General features: G+C 38.8%; 1 protein-coding gene and 1 long non-coding RNA gene across 11 annotated transcripts in view; one reads left to right on the forward strand and one right to left on the reverse strand.

The window, feature by feature from the left end:
- The window catches only part of ANGPT1 (angiopoietin 1), a 356,431-nt gene that overhangs the window by 241,886 nt on the left and 86,843 nt on the right, over positions 1–27,702 (reverse strand). For 8 of the 10 annotated variants that reach the window (XM_049093342.1, XM_049093343.1, XM_049093346.1 and 5 more), the window contains exon 3: positions 668–912. In XM_049093342.1, coding sequence (XP_048949299.1) covers positions 668–912 — 245 coding nt within the window. Of the gene's footprint in view, positions 1–667; positions 1,414–27,702 lie in introns of those variants that run through there. The other 2 variants (XM_025450372.3, XM_025450373.3) reach the window with 2 other exon arrangements.
- On the forward strand, positions 708–7,564 carry LOC112662055 (uncharacterized). Its single transcript, XR_004807157.2, has 3 exons — positions 708–916; positions 5,835–6,038; positions 7,194–7,564. It is a non-coding gene; the product is annotated as an uncharacterized LOC112662055 (long non-coding RNA).

Below are 27,702 nucleotides of genomic sequence, written 5' to 3' on the forward strand. Positions count from 1 at the left end.
CTGCCAGCTCAACCTCTCCTTTCACACTGGCCGGCCAGACAACCTGCCTTAAGAATTCACTTTAAAATCTACCTTCCTGATTTTTTTCTCAAGGACGGCAAAAATAGATAACAGAACCTTGTCCTCTACTATTCTGCTACTTGCCAAAAGTATATACTTAGACAATTACTCCAACTAAATATCATACTTTATATATACTCCCATTTCATATTAACTTGACTAAAAGTTGAAAAAATAAGTATTTGATGACAATTTCTCACCCTAGCTCCATAAAATTTCCTGGTGTTAATCTATTTGTTCCTAAATTGGCATTTCATTATTTTCTTTTTTCACCATCTCAAGACATTCACTTTATTTTTTTTTAATTGGGCTCTGTCAGTCAGAAAAATCAAGCTCAATTTTAAATAAGAGGAAACCAGAAAGGTCATAAAATGTGCCATTGCTGGCACACAAACTGGTTGCCACTATACCTTTAGAGGGTTGCACAAGCCTGAAAACCGTGGCTCACCCATGAAGTCACAGGGAAAGAACAGGCTTGCATTTGCAAATACTGCCCCCCAGGAGCAAAAGGTAAACACACAAATGCCCCCCTAGGGAACTCTAAGTTAGCTGCAGTGCAACAACGGAAAAGGCTCTGTGCAATTAGAAACTGAAAGCGATCACTTACTTTTTGCAGCCACTGAGTATAATTTTCCATCACATGCTCCAGATGTTGAAGTTTCTGGGAAGAGAAATCCGGTTCCACGTGTGGAGCATCTCTCTGCAGAGCGTTTGTGTTGTACTGGTCTGTCGTACTCTCACGACAGTTCCCGTCGTGTTCTGGAAGAATGAAAGTGTAGGCACATTGCCCATGTTGAATCCGGTTATATCTTCTCCCACCGTTTTCTGGACTTCGGCGCTGGTTGCTGCACCCTATGTGAGTCAGAATGGCAGCGAGGAAAGCAAAGGAAAGGAAAACTGTCATTGTACTGCCAGCACTCTCTTTCCGTGCCGCTCGCAAAACTTGCTCCTTTCTTCTGACCTTTAAACTAGTTTTTATTTTAGGTAAAACTGCTTGAATGACTTTTCCCCCTCAAAGAAAGCTTTTGAAGAATCACAGAAAACTAGCCATTTGTTAGCTTTGTGCTAAAATGTTTTTTTTTTTTTTTATTTCACTGTAATGGTAGTTTCCTTAGTTAAAACTTGAGATATTTATTGCATAGTAGCTGAGATTTATTGTTTCCTCCCTGTGTAACCGTTCAGCGTGGAGCCTGCCTGAGTCAGCTGCGTGTACATATTCTAGACCCTTTCCCCTACCCTATCTGCAGCAGATCTGCTATTTTCTCCCAGACCTCAGTGAGTTTTATTAAGGTTGCACATCCAAGCCAAGCTGGAAGCAGGCAGCCTTTCACAAGATGACTTGACAGGAATGCATGAGTGTGCCCCTATGCTAAGGATTGCTGAAGGCTTGGAGCAGCGGATCGTCTTACAAATTGGCTAGATGCGCATGACCTCGATCATGTATGGCCCTCCCGCCCCTTCCACAGACAATTGCCTCCAGCCTTTAGCAAATTCACGGCAAATCAATAAATAGAGCAGTCCACCTTAATACACTTTTGCTGTGCATGCTGACCTACTAAAACCTAGCAAACTAGCAGTATGTTTTTGAAGTTACTATTTAATTGGGGAACTCTAAGAAAAAAATTGGCATGATGTCCAGTAAAATAATTTTTTATAGTGAATGACAAATCTGTATAAGTACTACTTAAAAAATATTCTTAACTCAGAAAAAGATATTGAAAACCATTTTTAGAGAAGGTATTCTCTCGTACTCAGACTTTTAGGAGTTGCAGAAATTATCAGGGATGGTCAAATTAGCAAAAAAAATTTATAACCTGTCACTCAAAGGAATATAGACAGCGTGTACATATTAAGCCAAATAAGCTCAGTACTTTCTGAAATAAGGATTTTAAATGAGACTGGTCCCTGATCAGAATATAGCTCTGTGTGCTCTATAAATTGAGCAACTTCCTTACAAAAACAGTGTGGTTACAATTTAAGACAGTGGCCAGAGAATATTAATTCCTATGGTACATCCTAATCATATATTTCACAAGGACCTCTTTGGTGTTGCTATGGCTATCTTTAACCATAGTAAGGAAGTTTCCTATAAGTCTCCTGTGGTTGCACAAGACACTATCTGAGAATAAACATACATCAGGTGTGTCAATGGCCAGCAAAGAGCCCTATGGGAGAAATCTGCTTCTATAAAGAAACAAAAATTATCAGAAGGTAATTTCCCAAATTTAGGGTGTAAACATTTGAACAAAAAAATCAGTAAAAAATAAAGAATAGTTGACAATTATAGAATTAAGGTTATGGCACTGAGATCTTCACTAAGTTTGTGCAGAAAACATGAATTATGAGCAGGGGCTTTCATCAAGAACTGGAAGGGATTTTCAGGAATGGAGCTTCTCAACTGAGTCATGGTATAAAAACAGAAGCCACAGATGTTGAGTCTTGGGTCCTCAGGGTACAGGTCAGTAGGTAAAGGACAAGAAAGTTAAGAGATTGGTATATAGGAAAATGTTAGGGGAGAGGGCAAAACAAATTCCAGAAAAAAAAAAATGATTTGCTTGGGAGAAAAAAATTTGTGCCAAGATTTATCAGCCTTTTCCATACCAAATAACAAATTTCTGATCTGACAGAAATGGAGGCAAATAATACCAAACATAGCAATAAAGTCCTTGAACTGTCTCTGTACCTTCCTCCTGTTTGCTGACACGTCACTCATTTGCAATAAGAATAATGTCATTAATTTAGGAACTCAATATTTTCCAGGTCTCTGCAAACATTCCTTGCACACAATCTCATTTAATTATCCCAAGGAAGCTGAAACATGGATATTATGTTTAATCCCATTTTATTGACAGGAAAACTGAGTCACAGAACAGCTAACTGGTTGCAACTCACAGAGCTGTCTAGGAATGGTGCCAATGTGTATACTCTGGCCAACTGATTCCAAGCCTGTTCTAACCTCCAAGCCTCCAAGCCAAAAGGCTTCCAAAACAACTCCAGCTGCACTGATTCACAGTCCTAAAGCATACTGAGTGATGGAACTGAGAAGTAAAACAACTGATTAAAAGCCAGTTTATACCACTAAAGTGATTTAATCCATCCTCTGCACCCAAAAAACAAACAAGAGTGACAGGTAACCCATGCAATAGAGTTTTTAACAGCCCACAAGGATGAAGTAAACTGGCAATGCACATATTGTCTAAGAACATTTTCTAACATTGCTTGCTTTGAAAATTATTCCTGGAAAGAATAGAGTCCAAAACCAACACCTTAAGTGATTCGTTAAAAACTAAATACAGCTGAAAATCAGCAGAAGACACAAGAGTGGGTAGAGAGGTTTCTATTCAAGTGTTCCCATATTTTTTAATAGCCAAGATATAAAAATCTGTTCCTCCATGTGTGGTGGGGGGGGGGGGCATGGGGGTTGTGGCATATGTCTGTGAATCTACATGTGCTTATTCACATAAATTTTTCCAATGTGAACAAATGAAATGAAGGAATGCACAATTTCCTGAGGGAAAAGTAGACAACTAAGAAAGGAAGCCTGAAATGCAAGTACTAAAAAAGGGGGAGGGGACAGAGAGACCATAAAAGAAACTGATTTATTTCTTTTCCAGAAACACAAAGAAACAAAAAGCATGACAGTGAAAGTACAAATGTCAATGTGGAAAAGAAGAATCCCTCCAGATAAATTTTCAGCAAGTAGAAAACAGAGACATGCCCAATGAACTCACGTTTCCTCAGACTTCAGCTGAGGAGACACTGGGTACATTTGAGGCTCCTTGTGACATGCTAAAGACCATAAGCTTCCAAGGACCTGAAGGCAACCAACAGCAATACTGTGGGTTGTTACTGCTGACTATCCACAAATGGTGCAGTTTAGGAGAGTTCAGAATTTAGGAAGAAATTTGAAACACAAAGCCATATTTTAAAAAATTTCCTCTGCTACAGCTCCAAAACAGTAAAAAAAAAAAAAAAAAACAAAAAAAAAAACAACCTAAATAATTGTATTTGGTTGAATACTGAGGCAGCTTGATCTTGAAAGCTTCATATCTTTGTATTTTATTTGTATTACTAGAGTCCTGGCATAGGGAGGTTTATGCTTTAAGTTTCTGATCTCTTATCTACAATAGTCCTAGTAAACATTAGCCTCATCCAGAAATTTCCAGTGGGACTGGAAACACCATTTATATGGAAACCTGATGGTCCTAAGCCTCTCCTACCAACTAGTCTTTGTCACTTCTTTTGTGAAGCTTTCTTAATTTCTCCAGGCCCAACGAGTGACTCTGATATATTTCTTTTTTTTTTTTTAAAGATTTTATTTATTTACTCATGAGAGACACAGAGAGAGAGAGAGGCAGAGACACAGACAGAGGGAGAAGTAGGCTCCATGCAGGGAGCCTAACATGGGACTCAATCCCTGGTCTCCAGGATCATGCCCTGGGCTGAAGATGGTGCTAAACCGCTGAGCCACCTGGGCTGCCCTCTGATGTATTTCAATAACCTTCTTTTCATATTTCCATAATGGTACTTCTCACACGGCTTTTCTAATTATTTCCTTTTTGGTCTATCTCTCCCTCTAACTGTGAGCTTGTGAGCTCATAAAGTGATCTGCTCTTTCATCACTGATTTCCCAGCACTTACTATGCACTTTGGTTGAAAGAATGAAAGAATAAATGAATGAGTGAATGAGCTAATTCAATTACTTAGTATCTGACTACTATATAACTGGCCACATCTGTTGCATTTTTGGGACTGAGCTTACCTAGAATCCAGGTGAAGCCAAATTTATTCTAAAGAATGAGTTACATATAAGAACATGGTACAATGATAATGCATAACATTTTTTAATCCATAACAAGTTAACTCACTCATTTAACATTTATAGCACCCCCATAATTATGTATTATTATTTCTACTTTGCAGATGAGAAAAATTGTGGCACATAGAGGTTAGTTACCCGGGATCTATGATCTCTTATGTAGTAGAGCAGGATTTTTTTTTATTGGAGTTCAATTTGCCAACATATAGCATAACACCCAGTGCTCATCCCATCAAGTGCCCCCCTCAGTGTCCATCACCCAGTCACCCCCACTCCCCACTCACCTCCCTTTCCATCACCCCTTGTTCATTTCCCAGAGTTAGGAGTCTCTCATGTTCTGTCTTCCTTTCTGATATTTCCCACTCATTTTTTGTAGAGCAGGAATTTGATCCTCAATCCGTCTAAATCTGGGGCCCACATTTATATCCCACTGAGCTATAATGCCTCCAGCAATACCTCAGTATTAGGAAACGGAGAAAGCATTTCTTAAATTTAGGGGACAGGAACAACATGGAATCTATAACTAAGATGGGTCTCTTCTTCCTCTTAACCACGGCCTCCATGGATTCATGTCATGATCTAAAACAGAGCTAATATTAAGCAAAGATGCAGCAATATGGCTGTCCCATCCACTAACAAATATCCAATCTGATTGTTCAGGTTATACTTAGGATCAACTCTAAATGGTTATTCCTGTGCTTTATCACCTGTTATATATATTACCCTAAAATAACATTAAGCAATACAAAATAGAGTTCATTCCTCAAAAACACCATCAGGCACTCCTCTAGTATTCATATAGACCCCCTGTGATGACAAAGGGGATGAGAAAGCATTCTCCTCCCTTATATACTGAATATAGTGTTATTCAGCACATATTCTGTAGATTTATTCTTGAAATACATTCTATATTCTAAGGGCACCATATTTGATACCTCTGCTCTGGCACTTTCAGGGTTCAAGAATGTCAGCAGGGCTATGGCAGTGGTAGCTATGTCTACAAGGAAGCACTTGGCTATAATCCCTGGAGGCAGAGCCAAGACCCCTTCACTCAACTATGTAGGCATCAAAGGTATCCACAACAGATGGAAATACCATAGGGTGCCAAAACAGAAAAACAAGAAGATGGAGGATATCACCTGGTGACTGATGGCACTTTGTGAGTATATGTAAAATATCTGTTGGCATATCTCAAATGAATTGGAAAGACTGCAAAGAGGTAGAGACACTGCAGTGGGTAGAGAAATATATGTAGGTGAAGAATGTAAACATTATTGTGTAAATAGTCCCCTGCCTCTGATGAGAGAAATTTCTGGTAATTGGTGGGTGTTTTGCTATCTAAGTCAGTTCTTAGTTGTAGCTATCTCTAAGTTGGAAGGAGCTCAGACAGAATTAATTTGCTTCACATAAGAAAGCAGAGAAGGGACTCGAGGAAAGATCTGGAAATAGAAGATGAGCTACAGAGGCTTAGAGAAGAGTCAGAAGACAAAGGAAACTTGTGGCTATGTGGCTAGGAGAAACATGGGAAGATATATCAAATACAGAGGTTTGCAGTGAAATAGTGTCTCCTGTGAGATAAAATCCCTCTTTTTCAGTAAAATACATGCTTTTGGGCAAGTGACTTCTTTGGCGTGACTGAGAAGAATCATTGGTCCTTGTTCCATATATGGAGCTAACATCTGAGTTAGACTGTTACTGTAAACACAAATAATTTATTTCATTTTGGTCTTTCACACTAGATTAGAGCCTCCCGAGAGCTGGGACTGTATCTGTCTTTGTGATCACTCTATCCCCTTTTCTGGCACATGGGAAGCAATTGATAAATATTCACAATCCAGCTGACTGACTCATTCACTTTAATTCCTGATGATGAGATCTGAAGACACAGAAGCATCACCCTCTCTTATAGGTTTTCTTCCCAAGACTTCACTTTCTGGAGAGTCACATATGAGATCAGGATCCATATATTTCAAAACAAATTCCAGAAATCACAGTGAAATAGTGCCCAACAGTCCCAGTCACACAGAGACATGGTTGAAGAACCATTCAAGAAACATAGAAATACCTTCCAGTGTGAGGTTACTTGTTAATTCTACAACAGAGATAACTTCTACAAGTACTCAAGTCATAAAAGAAAACAAACAGCTGGAGACTGTAACAAGTAGAAATACAGATGCCAACATTCCCCTCATACCAGAATAGAGAAAGATTTCCAGTGGAGACCCAGTGAGTTGAGATTTTATTATGGGAAAAAGCATATAAACCACTTTGCATTTATTAACTGTCTTCTTTCTTCTCTTTTTCCCTATGGAAGACTTGATTCCTAGATGAGAGAAAAATGCAAAGGTCTCTCTGTCTCAACTTTTACAACTTCAGAAAGAACATGTATTTTACATCTTCTCAGAAACTCAGAAAGAACATGATTGGAAAGGAACGGCTAGAATCATCATGTGATGAATCATGGATGGTGACTAATCCTTGTAGCCAAAACTGATAAATAACCTCCACTGAGCAGTGACTAGAGGGTATATAAGACTTTCTGTGATTCTGTTTGTGATTAGAGAGCTGTGACAACCTCTGCTCATCAGAGGGTGGATGAACTGTTCAGTAGTGGTTAAGGGGGGAGGCAAATTGCTTTGTTTTTGCTTATTTCTTATTTATCCTATTAAACAAAATTGAATTACATTGGATATTTCATTATTCTTTTTTTTATTAAAGATTTCATTTATTTATTCATGACAGACACAGAAAGATAGAGACAGAGACACAGGCAGAGGGAGAAGCAGGCTCCATGCAAGGAAGCCCAACATGGGACTCGATCCCGGGTCTCCAGAATCAGGCCCTGGGCTGACGGTGGCACTAAACCGCTAGGCCTCCAGGGCTGCCTGGATATTTCATTATTCTAAGATTAGTTTCCTTACCCCTAAAATGAGGATGATAATTTAGTATCACTTTTATAAGTAGGATGTGAAGATTAAATATAATAATGGATATAAAGTACTGAACACAATATCGAGAGTACATAAAGTACTCTAAATGTTAGTTCTTATTTCTAAATTTGAGTTCTCTCCCTTGTGCTAAAAAATGATCCTACTTTTAAACTTGTTTTATTAAATTTTATGACTTCATTGACCTAACTCCATTCCCTATCATTTCATCCTCTCAATTGTTTAAAATCACTTCTGAACCTCTTAAAAATCACATTTAAGTGATTAATATGGGACAGTGATCACAATCACAATGATAGGTCACAGAAACACCTCTTATTTCCTTGAGGGCAGGGACTAATGTTTTCTTCCTCATGGCTGCATCTTCAGTACCTGGAACAGTGAGTGCCTGACACATAACAAGTGTTCAACAAATATTTTTTGAATGAATGAAACAAGTTGGAAACAATTTAGTCATAACATATTATTTCACAGAGACTCTAGTAAGGCTGACCAACATATAAACCAGTGTGAGGAGAATTTTATTCCTGAGGAACTATGGAAACAATGTGGATGCCATTTATGGCTTTATCACTATGACTTGTTATCAGACTCATTTCCGGCCAATTCAGCTAGATAACCTTTTTTTTCAAGAGCTTCTTTTATAACTAGACTTGTGGCATATATCACCCCATTCTGTTTTCTAGGATGAGGAAGTACAAGTGGTAAGTGTTTGCCTCTGATAAAATGAAAAAGAACTGAAACACTCTACTATTAATCTTATAAGATATATACAGCTTGGCACGACTTGTACATTAGCAAAGGAAATCTTATTTTATCTATTTTTCTCCAATACTAATTCTGCTTCCACTGAGGCTCTAATCAGATTAGGAATTTGGCAATTAAATTAGAAATTTAGCTCATAAGTTGACAGGCAAAGGCTGGTCCTTTCAATGTTAACCTTAAACGAAGTACTCATTAAATCTGAAAAGCTTCTATTTTCTTTTTCATTGAACATGGTTCTTTCTTCTTTTTCCTCCTCTTATATATAGTAAAAATCTTTAAAAGAGAAAATTGTGGCAAATAGGGACGCCTGGGTGGCTCAGCCAAAGCCTCTGTCTTTGGCTCAGGTGTGATCCCAGGATCCAGGATAGAGTCCTGCATCAGACTCCCTGTAAGGAGCCCGCTTCTCCCTCTGCCTTTGTCTCTGCCCTTTGCCTCTTGCTCTCTGTGTCTCTCATGATTAAATAAATAAATCTTTTTAAAAATTGTGGCAAATAAAAAAAGGCTAGAAGACCGGCATAAATGACTGAAAAATCAGAAAAGATTATCATAACCATTTCATTCTCTATAATTAAATGTTCTTTTTTCTTGTGATATATGTGGATAGGTCATGTTTAATTCCTGGGGCATAAAACTGCCTGTATGTTTTACAAATTCATATCACGTTCACCCTCAGTGAATGTATCAGAACTGCACACACAACCCTCGTTTACCTAATAGTTTCCTTAACTAAAATTTTAAGCTTTCTTTGTAACTTAGATTTACTTTATTTATTTTTTTTATTTATTTATTTTTTTAGATTTACTTTAAATCAGAGTATTTGGAAAACCTATCACGTGTGCTTTTTCCTAATGTATATAAAGATGAATACAAAAAAATTAAAATGAATTATCTGTCCACAAACCACCCACTACATATTTCATGTCCTCGCTGGAATGTGTACCACACTTTGGGAAACATGACCTACTGCTATCAATAGTAGGGTACTCTCTTTTGCAAAATGAATGAAAAATAATACCTCCTGTCAACATATCTGTGGAAAAGACTGTGATAGCTGCTGCAGTGCCTCAAGATCACTTTGCATCATGCCCAAAGTGTTTGGAGATTGCTCCCATTCTGCAATCAAATCAGAAATACAAAAACATCTTTTGAAACAGAGGCTTCTGCACTTATTTTGCGTAAGTGCCAGAGTGCATATGAAGGACTTCCCTCCACCTCAACCTGGAAGTCATGGTGAAAGATCAACGGCAGCTTTACTTGTAATGCTGTCCTCTAACAGAAATGCCCAACTGAAGATCTGAAATTGAGACTAATGATTGACCAGAAATTTCAACAGCTTTTCCCTTCATTCTGGCAAGGGAAAAAATAGTGATGTTATTTAGTATCTGAAGAGTAAATCTTCATTTCTTTTCATTTGTTTTTGGATGAATGTTGGGGAAACAGTAAACAAATTTCTTCTCAAGATTGCTTTCCCCCTTAAAGAATTTACATTCCTTCCTGACATCCTCAAAGAGTCATAAAAACCCATCTGTTCAAAAGAGGGAAAGGAGAGTTAATATTTAAAGGAGAGTTAAGAATCAATTACTCTCAGTTTAATAATAGCTAACATTTGAGTACTATGATATGTCCAGGGCTGTGCTAATCATTGTGCCTGCGTTATCTGTTCTGTTAGAATCACAATAACTCAATTTGCAGGAACTTTAATTACCATCATTTTACAGAGGAAATAACAAACTTAGAAACTTCAAGCAGGACTCAATCCCAGGGTTTTCTGATTCCACAGGTGAATCTTTTCAACAATAACATATATTCAAACCCTCTGTAAGTCCTTTGAGAGCATTTGCTCATTTGGATTCTCAGAATTAATTATCTTCCTGATTTTTCGCATACATTTCCCTATTTGTTATAGGGCAATAAGAAGCATAAAATTGAGGGATCCCTGGGTGGCGCAGAGGTTTAGCACCTGCCTTTGGCTCAGGGTGCAATCCTGGAGGCCCAGGATCAAATCCCACGTCGGGCTCCCTGCATGGAGCCTGCTTCTCCCTCTGCCTATGTCTCTGCCTCTCTATCATAAATAAATAAAAAATTTAAAAAAAAAGCATAAAATTTGGTAGCCAATTACACCAGAGGAAAGTTGTAATAGTTGAAAATGAAAGCTATCAATAGAAATTAACAATTATAGTGTATTTACTGTATATCAATAACTTTACATATATTACCAAATTTAAACATATCACACCTACTTCACAGATGAAGAAACTGAAGCTTTAGAAAATAAGAAACTTGACCCAGGTTACATAGAAGTGGCATTTTAACCAGGCCATCTGACTTTAGGGCCCAATAATCTTAATACACTAAAAAAAGTTCTCTAAAATAAGTTTTAGATAAAGACAATTTTTTTTAGGAAAAAAAATTTACAAGGTGTTTATAAAGGAGGTTAGCGGGATCCCTGGGTGGCACAGCGGTTTGGCGCCTGCCTTTGGCCCAGGGCGCGATCCTGGAGACCCTGGATCGAATCCCACATCGGGCTCCCGGTGCATGGAGCCTGCTTCTCCCTCTGCCTGTGTCTCTGCCTCTCTCTCTCTCTGTGTGACTATCATAAATAAAAAAAAAAAAAAGGAGGTTAACCAGTTGTATTCTCATCTTCACTGACTAAAAAAGACAAGACTAGTTCGTCACGTTCAAAGTTCGATCCTGAGCTGGCAGCATCAGCATCGTCAGGGATCTTGTTCATAATACAAAATCCCAGGTCCCACACAGAACTATTGAACCAGAAATCTGAGTATGGGAGCTAGTCTCTTTTTAACAAGTCTCACAGGTAATTCTGATGCTCATCCTCTTGAGAACCGCTGGTTTGATTCATCAATTCCTTACCCTAGCAGAACCTTAAGATCACTTGAGGACTTTACATAAATAAGATGCTTGGGCTTGTCCCTAGAGATTCTGATTCAGTTATCCCAGGTGCAGCATAAACAAGGATTGTTCAAAAAAAAAAAAGTAACAGGTGGTTCTAATGTATAGCCATGGTTGAGAACCAATGGCTTATCCGAAAGAGCTAACCAAGAAGAAATGCTGTGAAAAGAGCCGAATTGGTTCTAGACAAAGAAAAAAATATCAAACTTACTTAGATATGCCTAAAAACATTTCTGGAGAGTTCTTTAATTTTCAGATTATAAAACAATGACTTTGGTACTATAAAGTGCTATATGTTTAATATCTGGAGCATTTAAGGATAAAAAGATGACCACAGATTAAATAAACCAGACCCAAGAGATTAAGTATCTTTATGGTTCATAATGTTTTGCTATTGTTAAAGTATCTCCTAAATCGCTATTTTTAAAATCCTTAAGTAATAAAATATTTATGTTTTTATCACCTATGAGCACAATTTAGAACCTCATCTAATAATTTACAGTTGCTGTTATGATGATATTTTGTCCTCACAAAGCATTATTTGTCCCTCCAAAAATAAGCAGCCAATACTCATATTCTTATCTCTATTCCAATATCTGATTTTTCACCTGGGGTGAATGAATGTCTAGGAAATCAGCAATGAGAAGTAAATATTCCTAAATAAATTACAGAGGGTTTAGAATTAGTGGGTGTAGCCTGTGATTATATAATGTGTACAGATTCTATGTCTTTCACAGAGAAATCATGAGCTTTAGGAATAACTATTTTTTGTGTCAAATAACAGCACTATTCACAACAGCCAAAAGGTGAAACCAATCCTAATGTCCATGAATGAATGAATGTACAAACAGTGGTACATCCTTACATGATGATGTTATTCAGCCACAAAAAGGAATGAAGTACTGACCGGTTACAACATGGATGAACCTCCAAAACAACATGCTGAGTGAAAGATGCCAGATACAAAAGGTGATTGTGATTCCATCTATATGAAATACCCAGGATTAGGTAAATCCACAGTAGAGCAACTAAACAGACTAGTGGTTTTCCAGGGGCTGCGGGTAAGGAGAAGTACTGATGCAATATTTTAGACCTTGTAGTGGTGATGGTTGCACAACACTGTGAATGAACTAGTGAGCTGTATCCCTTAAAATGGTTAACTTTAATGCTACGTGATTTCACCTCAATCAAAAAATAATTTTAACAAAAATTGGCACATTTCCAAAAAGCACATTTAGCATTTTCATTGGATTACCATGAGATGCACTGAAATAAAACATGCATTTTTAAACTTTTATTTTGAATTATAGATAAACAGGAAACTATAAAGTTGGCACTGGAAGGACCCATGTACTTTACACTGTTTCTCCATTGGTTACATTTTACCAGTAATTATAATTATTATTATAATTCCATTTATATGAAATATCCAGGATAGGTAAATCCACAGGTTTTACCTGGGTAAAATATAATTATATTATATTATAATCAGGAATTGGAAATTAGGAAATTCGGCCTGAGATTTAAAGAGAGACCAGCTGGAGTGCTACAGTGAGAAGAGTTCGCGCTTCTATCAAGGTAGGAAGACGGGGAAAAAGAAATAAAGAAACAAAGGCCTCCAAGGGGGAGGGGCCCGCGAGGAGCCGGGCTGAGGCCGGGGCGAGTGTCCCCAGGACAGGAGAGCCCCGTCCCGGAGGAGCAGGAGCTGCACCGACCTTCCGGGGGGGAAAGGGGCTCGCAGGGAGGTGGAGCAGGACCCAGGAGGGCGGGGATGCCCTCGGGCTCCCGGGGACACTAACAGACACCTGCGCCCCGGGAGAGTGCGCCGAGCTCCCTAAGGGCTGCAGCGCGCACGGCGGGACCCGGAGCAGCTGGGGGGGGGCTCGGGGGCGGCTCCGCGGAGGGGGCTGCGGGGGTGGGGAGCAGCTCGGGGGAGGCTCGGGGGCGGCTCCGCGGAGGGGGTGCGGGGCGGGAGCAGCTCGGGGGGCTCGGGGGCGGCTACGCGGAGGGGGCTGCGGGTCGGGGGCAGCTCGGAGGGGCTCGGGCAGCGGCTCAGCAGAGGGGGCTGCACGGCCGGGACCGCAAATCCAACAGCGCAGGTGCCGGAGCACAGGGCGCCGGGACACAGCCCAGGATCCGGCCTCCCCCGGGACAGGCAGAGGCCGGGAGGGCCCAGGACAGCGAGGACGCTCCTGCCCCGAGCTGAGCAGATCAGCGGCCCCGCCCGGAGCCTCCAGGCCCTGCAGACGGAGAGCTCCGGAGCTACTGCGGGGGCTGACTCCAAGGCTCCAGAGCTGCAGCAACCACTGGGGTTGTTCCTCCCGGGGCCTCACGGGGTAAACAACCCCCACTGAGCCCTGCACCAGGCAGGGGGCAGAGCAGCTCCCCCAAGGGCTAACACCTGAAAATCAGTACAACAGGCCCCTCCCCCAGAAGACCAGCTAGACGGACCAGTTCCAGAGGAAGTCAAGGGACTTAAAGTACACAGAATCAGAAGTTACTCCCCCGTGTTTGTTTGTTTGTGCTTTTTGATTTCTTTGCTTCCCCCACCCTTTTTTCCCTTTCTTTTTCTTTCTCTTTTTTTTCTCTTTTTTCTTTTTTCTTCCTTTTTTCTTTTTCTCTTTCCTTCTTTCTCTCCTCTCTTTTCCTCCTTTTCCCAATACAACTTGTTTTTGGCCACTCTGCGCTGAGTAAAATGACTAGAAGGAAAACCTCACCTCAAAAGAAAGAATCAGAAACAGTCCTCCCTCCCACAGAGTTACAAAATCTGGATTACAATTCAATGTCAGAAAGCCAATTCAGAAGCACTATTATACAGCTACTGGTGGCTCTAGAAAAAAGCATAAAGGACTCAAGAGACTTCATGACTGCAGAATTTAGATCCAATCAGGCAGAAATTAAAAATCAATGAGATGCAATCCAAACTAGAAGTCCTAACGACGAGGGTTAACGAGGTGGAAGAACGAGTGAGTGACATAGAAGACAAGTTGATGGCAAAGAGGGAAACTGAGGAAAAAAGAGACAAACAATTAAAACACCGTGAAGATAGATTAAGGGAAATAAACGACACCCTGAGGAAGAAGAACCTACGTTTAATTGGGGTTCCCGAGGGCGCCAAAAGGGCCAGAGGGCCAGAATATGTATTGGAACAAATCATAGCTGAAAACTTTCCTAATCTGGGAAGGGAAACAGGCATTCAGATTCAGGAAATAGAGAGATCCCCCCTAAAATCAATAAAAACCGTTCAACACCTCGACATTTAATAGTTAAGCTTGCAAATTCCAAAGATAAAGAGAAGATCCTTAAAGCAGCAAGAGACAAGAAATCCCTGACTTTTATGGGGAGGAGTATTAGGGTAACAGCAAACCTCTCCACAGAGATCTGGCAGGCCAGAAAGGGCTGGCAGGATATATTCAGGGTCCTAAATGAGAAGAACATGCAACCAAGAATACTTTATCCAGCAACGCTCTCATTCAGAATGGAAGGAGAGATAAAGAGCTTCCAAAACAGGCAGCAACTGAAAGAATATGTGACCTCCAAACCAGCTCTGCAAGAAATTTTAAGGGGGACTCTTAAAATTCCCCTTTAAGAAGAAGTTCAGTGGAACAATCCACAAAAACAAGGACTGAATAGATATCATGATGACACTAAACTCATATCTGTCAATAGTAACTCTGAACGTGAACGGGCTTAATGACCCCATCAAAAGGCACAGGGTTTCAGACTGGATAAAAAAGCAGGACCCATCTATTTGCTATCTACAAGAGACTCATTTTAGACAGAAGGACACCTACAGCCTGAAAATAAAAGGTTGGTGAACCATTTACCATTCAAATAGTCCTCAAAAGAAAGCAGGGGTAGCCATCCTTATATCAGATAAACTAAAATTTACCCTGAAGACCACAGTGAGAGATGAAGAGGGACACTATATCATACTTAAAGGATCTATCCAACAAGAGGACTTAACAATCCTCAATATATATGCCCCGAATGTGGGAGCTGCCAAATATATCAATCAATTAATAACCAAAGTGAAGAAATACTTAGATAATAATACACTTATACTTGGTGACTTCAATCTAGCTCTTTCTATACTCTATAGGTCTTCTAAGCACATCTCCAATCACTCTGATACACTGGACCAGATGGATTTCACAGATACCTACAGAACTTTACATCCAAACAACTGAATACACATTCTTCTCAAGTGCACATAGAACTTTCTTCAAAATGGACCACATACTGGGTCACAAATCGGGTCTGAACCGATACCAAAAGATTGGGATCGTCCCCTGCATATTCTCAAACCATAATGCCTTGAAATTAGAACTAAATCACAACAAGAAGTTTGGAAGGACCTCAAACACGTGGAGGTTAAGGACCATCCTGCTAAAAGATGAAAGGGTCAACCAGGAAATTAAGGAAGAATTAAAAAGATTCATGGAAACTAATGAGAATGAAGATACAACCATCCAAAATCTTTGGGATGCAGCAAAAGCAGTCCTAAGGGGGAAATACATTGCAATACAAGCAGCCATTCAAAAACTGGAAAGAACTCACATACAAAAGCTAACCTTACACATAAAGGAGCTAGAGAAAAAAAACAGCAAATAGATCCTACACCCAGCAGAAGAAGAGAGTTAATAAAGATTCGAGCTGAACTCAACAAAATCGAGACCAGAAGAACTGTGGAACAGATCAACAGAACCAGGAGTTGGTTCTTTGAAAGAATTAATAAGATAGATAAACCATTAGACAGCCTTATTAAAAAGAAGAGAGAGAAGACTCAAATTAATAAAATCATGAATGAGAAAGGAGAGATCACTACCAACACCAAGGAAATACAAACGATTTTAAAAACATATTATGAACAGCTATACGCCAATAAACTAGGCAATCTAGAAGAAATGGACACATTCCTGGAAAGCCACAAACTACCAAAACTGAAACAGGAAGAAATAGAAAACCTGAACAGGCCAATAACCAGGGAGGAAATTGAAGCAGTCATCAAAAACCTCCCAAGACACAAAAGTCCAGGGCCAGATGGCTTCCCAGGGGAATTTTATCAAACGTTTAAAGAAGAAACCATACCTATTCTCCTAAAGCTGTTTGGAAAGATAGAAAGAGATGGAGTACTTCCAAACTCGTTCTATGAGGCCAGCATCACCTTAATTCCAAAACCAGACAAAGACCCCACCAAAAAGGAGAATTACAGACCAATATCCCTGATGAACATGGACGCAAAAATTCTCAACAAGATACTAGCCAATAGGATCCAACAGTACATTAAGAAAATTATTCACCATGACCAAGTAGGATTTATCCCCGGGACACAGGGCTGGTTCAACACTCGTAAAACAATCAATGTGATTCATCATATCAGCAAGAGAAAAACCAAGAACCATATGATCCTCTCATTAGATGCAGAGAAAGCATTTGACAAAATACAGCATCCATTTCTGATCAAAACTCTTCAGAGTGTAGGGATCGAGGGAACATTCCTCGACATCTTAAAAGCCATCTACGAAAAGCCAACAGCAAATATCATTCTTAATGGGGAAGCACTGGGAGCCTTTCCCCTAAGATCAGGAACAAGACAGGGATGTCCACTCTCACCACTGCTATTCAACATAGTACTGGAAGTCCTAGCCTCAGCAATCAGACAACAAAAAGACATTAAAGGCATTCAAATTGGCAAAGAAGAAGTCAAACTCTCCCTCTTCACCGATGACATGATACTCTACATAGAAAACCCAAAAGCCTCCACCCCAAGATTGCTAGAACTCATACAGCAATTCGGCAGCGTGGCAGGATACAAAATCAATGCTCAGAAATCAGTGGCATTTCTATACACTAACAATGAGACTGAAGAAAGAGAAATTAAGGAGTCAGTCCCATTTACAATTGCACCCAAAAGCATAAGATACCTAGGAATAAACCTAACCAAAGAGGTAAAGGATCTATACCCTAAAAACTATAGAACACTTCTGAAAGAAATTGAGGAAGACACAAAGAGATGGAAAAATATTCCATGCTCATGGATTGGCAGAGTTAATATTGTGAAAATGTCAATGTTACCCAGGGCAATTTACATGTTTAATGCAATCCCTATCAAAATACCATGGACTTTCTTCAGAGAGTTAGAACAAATTACTTTAAGATTTCTGTGGAATCAGAAAAGACCGTGAATAGCCAGGGAATTTTAAAAAGGAAAACCATAGCTGGGGGCATCACAATGCCAGATTTCAGGTTGTACTACAAAGCTGTGGTCATCAAGACAGTGTGATACTGGCACAAAAACAGACACATAGATCAATGGAACAGAATAGAGAATCCAGAAGTGGACCCTCAACTTTATGGTCAACTAATATTCGATAAAGGAGGAAAGACTATCCATTGGAAGAAACACAGTCTCTTCAATAAATGGTGCTGGGAAAATTGGACATCCACATGCAGAAGAATGAAACTAGACCACTCCCTTTCACCATACACAAAGATAAACTCAAAATGGATGAAAGATCTAAATGTGAGACAAGATTCCATCAAAATCCTGGAGGAGAACACAGGCAACACCCTTTTTGAACTTGGCCACAGTAACTTCTTGCAAGATACATCCACGAAGGCAAAAGAAACAAAAGCAAAAATGAACTATTGGGACTTCATCAAGATAAGAAGCTTTTGTACAGCAAAGGATACAGTCAACAAAACTAAAAGACAACCTACAGAATGGGAGAAGATATTTGCAAATGACGTATCAGATAAAGGGCTAGTTTCCAAGATCTATAAAGAACTTCTTAAACTCAACACCAAAGAAACAAACAATCCAATCATGAAATGGGCAAAAGACATGAACAGAAATCTCACAGAGGAAGACATAGACATGGCCAACATGCACATGAGAAAATGCTCTGCATCACTTGCCATCAGGGAAATACAAATCAAAACCACAATCAGATACCACCTCACACCAGTGAGAATGGGGAAAATTAACAAGGCAGGAAACCACAAATGTTGGAGAGGATGCGGAGAAAGGGAACCCTCTTACACTGTTGGTGGGAATGTGAACTGGTGCAGCCACTCTGGAAACTGTGTGAAGGTTCCTCAAAGAGTTAAAAATAGACCTGCCCTAGGACCCAGCAATTGCACTGTTGGGGATTTACCCCAAAGATACAGATGCAATGAAACGCCGGGACACCTGCACCCCAATGTTTATAGCAGCAATGGCCACAATAGCCAAACTGTGGAAGGCGCCTCGGTGTCCATCCAAAGATGAATGGATAAAGAAGATGTGGTTTATGTATACAATGGAATATTACTCAGCCATTAGAAACGACAAATACCCACCATTTGCTTCAACGTGGATGGAACTGGAGGGTATTATGCTGAGTGAAGTAAGTCAATTGGAGAAGGACAAACATATGTTCTCATTCATTTGGGGCATATAAATAATAGTGAAAGGGAATATAAGGGAAGGGAGAAGAAATGTGTGGGAAATATCAAAAAGGGAGACAGAACATAAAGACTCCTAACTTTGGGAAATGAACTAGGGATGGTGGAAGGGGAGGAGGGCGGGGGATGGGGATGAATGGGTGCCGGGCACTGAGGGGGGCACTTGACGGGATGAGCACTGGGTGTTATTCTGTATTTTGGTAAATTGAACACCAATAAAAAATAAATTTATTTAAAAAAAAGGAATTGGAAATTAGTACAATGTGCTTATATAGCTCCGTATCATTTTATCACATTTATAAAATCGTATAACCACCACAATCAGGATACAGAAATGTTCCACCACCACAAAATTCTCATTCATGCTATAGTCGTACTCTCTGCTTAACACCATCTCTAACTCATGGCAGCTAGTGATATGTTTTTCCATCTCTAAAATTTTTTCATTTCAAAAATATTATATAAGTGGAATTGTGTAGTATATTACCTCTTGAGGTGTCTCTTTTTTCTCATCATAACATTCTTGATATCCACCCAAGTTGTTGCGTGTTCATTTCTTATTGTTACTGAGTACTATTCTATGATATGGATGTACCAAAGTTTGTTTAATCATAACCTATCAATGGACAGTTTGGTTGTTTCTACTTTGGGGCTATAACAAATAAAGCTGATGAGAAAAACTGAGTACAGGCTTTTGTGTAAACATAAATTTCCACATCACTACAATAAATACCCAGGAGCATGAATGCTGGATTGTACAGTAAAGATATATTTGTTTTTTCTTAAGAAAGTGCCAAACTGAGCCCTTGGGTGGCTCAGGCAGTTAAGCATCTGACTCTTGGTTTTGGCTCAGGTCAATGTATTAGGGTCATGATACTAGGGTCATGAGATCGAGCCCATAATGGGCTTTGCCCTGGGCATGGAGCCTGCTTAAGATTCTCTCTCTCCCTCTCCCTCCCCCACTCAAAAAAAGGTTTTCAAGAGTGTCTATACCATTTTACATTTCCACCAGCAATATATGAGAGATCCACTTTCTCCACATACTTGTGAAATGATAATTTGGTATTATCACTTTCTTATTTTGGCTGTTCTAAGAAATGTGGAGTGATATTTTATCATGATCTAAATTTTTACTTCACTAATGGCTAGTGATGTTAAACACTTCTGCATGCATCATGGTATACCTTTGTCAGTGGAATTTCTCTTCATGTCTTTGCCTATTTTTTTTTATTTGCTCATTTTCTAATTGGATTACGTGTGTGTGTGTGTGTGTGTGTGTGTGTGTTTAAATACTGATTTTTAAGAGGTTTGTATTTTTTTAAGCTTTTTTAAAAAATATATTCTAGGTATGAGCTCTTTGTAAGATACACGGTTTGCAAATATTTCTCCTAGTCTGTAGCTTGTCTTTTTAAATTTCTTTCCTAATAAAGTCTTCATAGTATAACAGATTCTAATTCTGATAAAGTCTAAATTATCATATTTTTCAATGAATCATGGTTTCAGTGTCTTACTTTAGAAATCTTCACAAAGCTCTAGGTACTGAAGATTTTATCATGCTATCTTCAATTTATATTTTGTATTTAAATATCTTAACCATTTTAAGCTATTTTTTGTATAACACGTGAAGTGTAGGTCGGTCTTTCTTTCTTTCTTTCTCTTTCTTTTTGCTTAGGGATACCCAATTGCTTCAGCACTATTTACTGAAAAGATTATTCTTCCTACATTGAATTGTTTTTGTACCTCTAGAAAGATATATTTCTAAGTTATTTATTCTATCCAATTGATCTATGTATCTCTCCTTTTACCTGTACTACTACACAGTCTTGGTTCTGTAGTATGTCATTATTCTTTTTAGAGAGCTAAGAGAGAGTGTGTGCACACACAAGCTGGGAGGTGGGGGGGGGAGGGGAGAAGCAGAAGGAGAGGGAAAGTTTTAATTATCAGGCTCCATATCCAGCACAGACTCAAATGGGGGAGTAAGAAAGGGAGCTCGATCTCAGGACCCTGAGATCATGACCTGAGTTGAAATCAAGAGTTAGATGTTTAACGAACTGAGCCACCCAGGTGCCACAGTATATCATCATTCTTAAACTAGGTGGAGTGATTCTTTCTACCTTATTCTTCTTTCAAAAATTTTTAAAAATTTATTTTTAAAAAGTTTATGCTATACTAGTTCCTCTGTTTTTCCATATAAATTTTAGAATAACTGTGTCTAAATCTATAATAAAAATAGCTAATATATTTATAGGAAAGTAAGTGTATGCTAATTCAGGGAGAATTGATACGTTTCCTATTCTTTACCATATTAAATCCTTTAATCCATGGATATAATATGCCTCTCCATTTAAGATCTTTGATTTCTTTCATCAGTATTCTGTAGTTTTCAGTACAGAAAACCTGCTCTATATGTATATGTGCTCTATATATTCAGTTCTCAACAGCTGTACAACAGCCTCATATTCCTGAAGCCCAACCTGGAGACACTGGACTTGACCTGCTGTGGATTGTGGGCATTGCTGACTTTGTGCTCAAGTATGTCACCATCGCCCTCAAGTGCCTCATAGTGGCCCTGCCCAAGATCATCCTGGCTGTCAAGTCGAAGGTGAGGAGAGAAACAGATTTTGGTATCTCCATGCAACATCCATTCACGGTAAAAACTCTCATGAAAACTAGGAATAGAGGGGATCATTCTCAATTTGATAAAATATGAAAGTACTAAATTATAGCTCAAATTAAATAAATGAGGTGAATTACCTATTCCCTGTTATGAATCAGGCACTAATATATGTGCCAAGAATCCACTGTCACTACATTATGTTAAAAACCAGTAAATTGCATTATTGAACATATAGTGAGTAAAGTAAAGTTCACAAGAAAAAAGTTTATAAATTCTCTAATGAATCTATGGGGATACTGATTCAAAATGAATTTCATCCTTTGATGTGGGAAGTCTACCTTAGAAACAAGGTAAGATCATGGTGTTTTTATCTCAATTCTCATCCATTCATTCAGAAACATTTGTTGAAGCTATACCATATGATTGTCACTTCTCTAGGTGTTGGGGGTGCAACAATGAAAACAACACTCCTGACCCTATGAAGCTTACATTCTTACAAGAAGAGATATAAAAAATATACTAAATTATATGCCACATTGTATATTATATAATGATTAGTATCATGAAAAAAATGAAATAGGAAAGTAAGACAGGAAATGCTATGGTGTTTGTGGTGGTGGATGTAAATAGGATACTTAGGAAAGGCCTCACTGAAAAGGTGCTACATGAGCAAGTATTTAAGGAGATAGGTATGCTGGGCAGAATAATGTCCCTCTCCCAAAGATGTCTACAACCTAATTCCTGAAACCCATGAATATTTTATCTTACATGGCAAAAAGGACTTTGCAGATATTAATAAGGTTACCGACCTTGAGATGGAGAGATTATCTGGATGGGCCTAATCTCATCACATTGGTCCTTAAAATCAAAGCATCTTTCCCAGCTAGGGTTGGAGGGATGCAATCTTTTTTGCTCTGAAAATGGAAAAAGGGTATCAAAAATCAGTGAGCGTGGGTAATCTCTAGAAGGTGGAAAAGGCAAGGAAATGGATTCTTCTCTAGAGCCTCCAGAAAAGAATGTACACCTCCAAAAGCCTTAATGTTAGCCCAGTAAGACCTGTATCTGACTTTGGCCCTACAAAATGATAAGCAATAAATTTGTGTTGCTTTAAATCACTTAGTTTATGGTAATCTGTTAAAGCAGCAATAGAAAACTAATATAGTGAGGGAGTGTCTTGTTTGGGCAAGGAGTAGTGGGCAGGCCAGGGAGTCTGAAAAAGAGCAGTAATAGAAGATGAGGTCAGAGTGAAGGATGGAGGTAAAAGATCATGGAGGACCTTGGTGGCCAGCGCAATGTCTGTTTTTATTCTCAGGTGGGAAGCCACTCTAAGTTATTGAATTATTGAACAGAGGAATGTGATCTGTCTTGTATCATTAAGGAATAGAGTTCTATGAAGGCCAAGGACAAATCCTAGATCCCAGTGTGGAGCCTCTTTCAGTAACTTAAATGATGGTGGCTACAATAACATCAGTCAGTATGGAAATAAGAAGTAGTCAGATAAATATTCTGAAGGCAGAGTAGAAAGGACTTCCTGGTGGCTTGTATGTTGAGTGTGAAAAATGTCTCAAGGTTTTGGCCCAAGCAAATGTTAATATGAGTATTGTTAATGAGAAGATTATGAGATAGAGAAGATTACTAACAGATTTGGGAGAACAGGAGCTTATTTTCAGACATTTTACACTTGAAATACTGGGTAGCCTGGGTGGCTCAGCGGTTTAGCGCCTGCCTTCAGCCCAGGGCGTGATCCTGAAGACCTGGGATCGAATCCCGCGTTGGGCTCCCTGCATGGAGCCTACTTCTCTCTCTGCTTCTCTCTGTGTATCTCATGAATAAATAAATAATAAAATCTTAAAAATAAATAAACTGGAAATACTTATTGAAAAAACATAGCTAGTAAGTGGTTGGATACATGACTCTAGTATTAGGTGAATGGTCCAAAATGGAGACAGAAATCTAGACATTAAAAGGGACCCTACAGATGTACTGGACGTTGTAAGAGTAGAAGCAATCACCAAGGAAGTAGGGGTAGACAGGGAAGAGAAAAGTTCTAACAATTTGACTCTGGAGGTCCTTTGTGCTAAGAGATTAAGAATATGAGAAGGAATCAGCAAAGAAGCCTGAAGAGAGGTAGCCAATGAGATAGGAAAAAAATATGAAGGTGTGTGTTCTGGAAACCAAGTAAAATATGTGTTTCAAGGAGGAGGATGATAAATTATGACAAATGCAGCTTTTAGATCGAGTAATATGAGAACTGAGAATTGAGCAATAGATTAAGCAACATGGAGGTAGTAGATGCCCTTGAAAAGATGAATAGTGGGGAGGTAGGATGCTGATCCTGATCAAAACTGGCTTTAGAAAAAAAAAAAAAAAACTGGTTTTAGAAAGACTAAAAGGCAAAGAATTGGCACCAGCAGATGATGATGACCTTCTCAAGGAGATCAGCTGTAATAGCAACATCCATCTCAGAGAAGGAAGCACCCATAAAAGCAGTTGAAAGGTTTAGCACTGCATTTTCTCCTAATGTTACGGGGAAAAGAAAACACAAGATTTAAATCTCTAGTCTTGGTGTGAAACATGCTAACCTGTACACACTGACCTATATAGGTACTGGCTCTAGTCTTATTTTTATACCTTGTATACCAGTAGAGTTACTGAAACAATATCTTTGAACTTGCCAATAAACTATCCTATACTTTCTTGCACAGAGTATAGGATAAAGCAATCTTTACTCTAAGAAGCATTCCTCTCTCTCTCTCTCTCTCTCATGAATAAATAAATAAAATCTTAAAAAAAAAAAGAGCAGATCTCCTGAGTGGTATGAAATGACTTGGCAATATCTTTAGAAATGAAAGAAGAACCCTGTGGTTGAGGGATTTTCTAGCAATAATATCTGGAGAATCATTTTTCTTCTGGACTTACACATGGCTTTCCTGAAAACTATTTCCTTTATATGGGAGAAAATCACATCTCCTTCCCAATTCTTTCCTTCAAACATGGTATAAAAAGCTATTAATGAGTGAAGTCAAAGGTTCTTTCACCTGCAGAAGCATGAGAGAAAGAAAATATAATTGGATTTGGCACTTTAGGAAATATGGTCTCAAAAAATATTCCTAAATACTTGGACAAATTTAGTATATGAGCAAGGGGGCACCTCAAGTCAGTAAACGAAAAATGTTCAGAAATAAGTGGTGTTAGGACAACTGGGTATTCATCTGGAAAAAGATAAAGCTGGCTTTATACTCCACACTGTACACCAAGATAAACACCCTATCAATTTAAGTTTTAAAACATAAATTATTAGAAGAAAACATATCATTAGGTTGCAAAAGTCTTTCTAAACTTAAAATCTAGAATCTATTCAAAAACTTTTCTTCATTGTTTATTAAACATACTTCTTTGCCTCTGTCTTCCACTCAGTCAAAAAGATCTCTTTTCTTTCTGCTCTTTAGCCATTACTAAAGTGTTACCTATCTGTCCTGTACTATTTCCTGGATGCCATGTCCTGTAACCCTGTGTTGTGACCTCAGCATGACAGCTGTTCCGATGATTTTGGCTAAGGCTGTTGCAATTACTCACCAGAGGCAGAGACTGTCAGTTTCTCACACCTACTGTATGCCTGCTGCTCCTGGCTGCTAGCCTCCTGACAGGTTAGGTTGCTTTGTCGATTTTACTGGGTAAAAGGTCCTGAGGGAGACTTGTTCTGTACAGATGGACTGCATAATGTTACTGACATCTCTGAGGCAAGAGAGCAAATATTACTGCCCTGAACCTCCAAACCTCATTTTGCTGGGTCCATTTTCCACAAATAGCCATGATGCAGTGAGGAGAATTTAACACATGAGATTACAGGTAAATTACGAAGGCAAAATACAGGTTAGGAACTCTTGTGCAACTAGTCTAATATTCAGACAGTTTGGTAACTATCAAAAATAACTATCAAAAATCAGAATGTTCAAAAAAATCAGAATGTCCTAAAATAACATTTAGAATATTATTTATTTGAGTCATTTTGTAGGGTCAAAAAACACATGATGAATTTTAAATAAGAGAAATTTTAAATCATAAAATTATGGCATTGAATTATCTAAATAAACCCTTTTTTATTTTGTAGTTAAGAAAACTATAACTCAAGAAATTGCCCCACATTACAATGGTTTTCAAATAGAAGCTAGTTAATACACTCCTATAATATTTTCATCATACTTTTATAAGACAAGCTCCAAATTAGGATTTCAGTATCCAAGCACTAAAAACAAATTTTATTTTTCACTTTTAATCTTTACTTTTGAAGTCTACTCAGTAGAAACTTGTCTCCTTTCCCTTTCTTCATATTCTTAGCTGATTTTCACAAAATGTACCTTCCAATCCCATGTCAGGGTTATTTGACACTAAGGGAGTTGGGAGATCTTCAGGATAAATTCCTAAATGGCAAACCAAATAAAACATGACTATAAATAATCACAGCCACAAAAGCCAGACTCCTTGCCCGGGAGCCTAAGAGGGATCAGAGCAATAAAAAGAAGTTCGGCAGAAAATCAGTATGGTGCTAGGTAAGGGTGAAAAGCAATGTGATCTGTTATTCTGTTTGCATTCCTCTATATCTAGGGTGCATGTGTGTGTGGTGGAGAGGACAGTGACTCTTCTCAGCCATCAGTACTATACTTGTAATTTCTTACATAATGATTTCATGCCTGTTAAAAGACATAAAAAATTCATGAACTCTGCCTGTTGTCCCAAAGACCTGGGTTCAAATCACTGTTCTGACAAGCTGCGTGTGCTTTGGGGAAGGCTCTTAATTGCTTCAAATTTGAGCTTTTTCATTTGTGACAGGGAAGTAACCCTGCCTCCCTCCCAGGGATCATGGTGAGGTTGAAATGAGATAGCACAACCAGAATGCCTGATATTCGCAGAGATCCAATTAGTTCAGTTTTCATTTGTTTTTATAAAGTAAGACTGCATTAATAAATAGGAGGAAAATGCAAACAGTACAGAGTAAACCAGATTGTTGGTTTTGTTTCTCTGCAAACTAGTGATGTTTAAACACCCCTTCTAAGAATACTATAAATTCCCTCAAACTCCAAGTCAGATTCTTCCTAATGGTATTTGAAAGTGCACTGCGTTTAAGAAACTATCTGGAGATGCCATGTCTGATAAAAGAGCCTGGCAAAACATTTGGCCTGGTTCACTTCTGATCCTCTGAGATTTATTTTTCCCCTGTCCCTCTTCCCTTTTCTCTAACTCTGTTTTTCTTCTCCTAGAACTGCCCCTGATAACTCCCTGGGCAAAAATCCAGTTTTTCTTTTTAATAGCGTGTGCCCTCCTATGACAGGTTTAGTGAGAACTGAAGGGGGTGAGGCATAAATTGGAGGAGAGAACATAACCCACACACTCCTACTCCTCCCGGCCCCAAGAATGCCCTCAGTAACCTCTATCGTGACCCTCCTTTCCTTTCTGGCTCAACTTGTTCTTCTATTCAGGGCAAGGGTGGAAAGTCACTGGGAGGAGCCATCCTAATTGCACCAGGAAGTCTCCTAGTAATGTGAAGACATAGGGGAAAACCAAGAAAGAAAAATAGAAGCATGAAAGAGAAGCTGCTGCCAAAAACTATTATTGAATCCTTTTGGATTTATTTAGAGCATATTGCTCTGCATATAAATATGAAACCAAACAAATTTCTAAGCCAGTCTGTTTAGACCAATTTGACATTTCAATGGAAAATAAAGCTGTCCCTCTGTGATGCCAAAATATTTGGATGAAAAGTAAAGAATGCTGTCAATAAATAAGTACTATTAAGCTTATTACCAGAGTCTAGCCCTGTGCTTGGGCACTGATGAGAGGATACAGGGCCCTTCTATTCAAAGAGCTTACAATATAGCAGCAAATATTACTAAGTGGGAACACACTGGCTAAAATATCAGCCTACCACTACACATATGCTGATCACTCTCCTATCATTTTATTTAGCTACTGTTATTTATCTCCTATAATTTTTTTTTCTTTTTGTGGTAAAGATTTTATGTATTTATTCATGAGAGACACACACAGAGAGAAGCAGAGACATACACAGGACTCTATTCCAAGATCCCAGGATCATGACCTGAGCCAAAGGCAGATGCTCAACTACTGAGGCACCC

The sequence above is a fragment of the Canis lupus genome, chromosome 13, assembly GCF_003254725.2.
Source record: "Canis lupus dingo isolate Sandy chromosome 13, ASM325472v2, whole genome shotgun sequence".
NCBI lineage: Eukaryota > Metazoa > Chordata > Mammalia > Carnivora > Canidae > Canis > Canis lupus.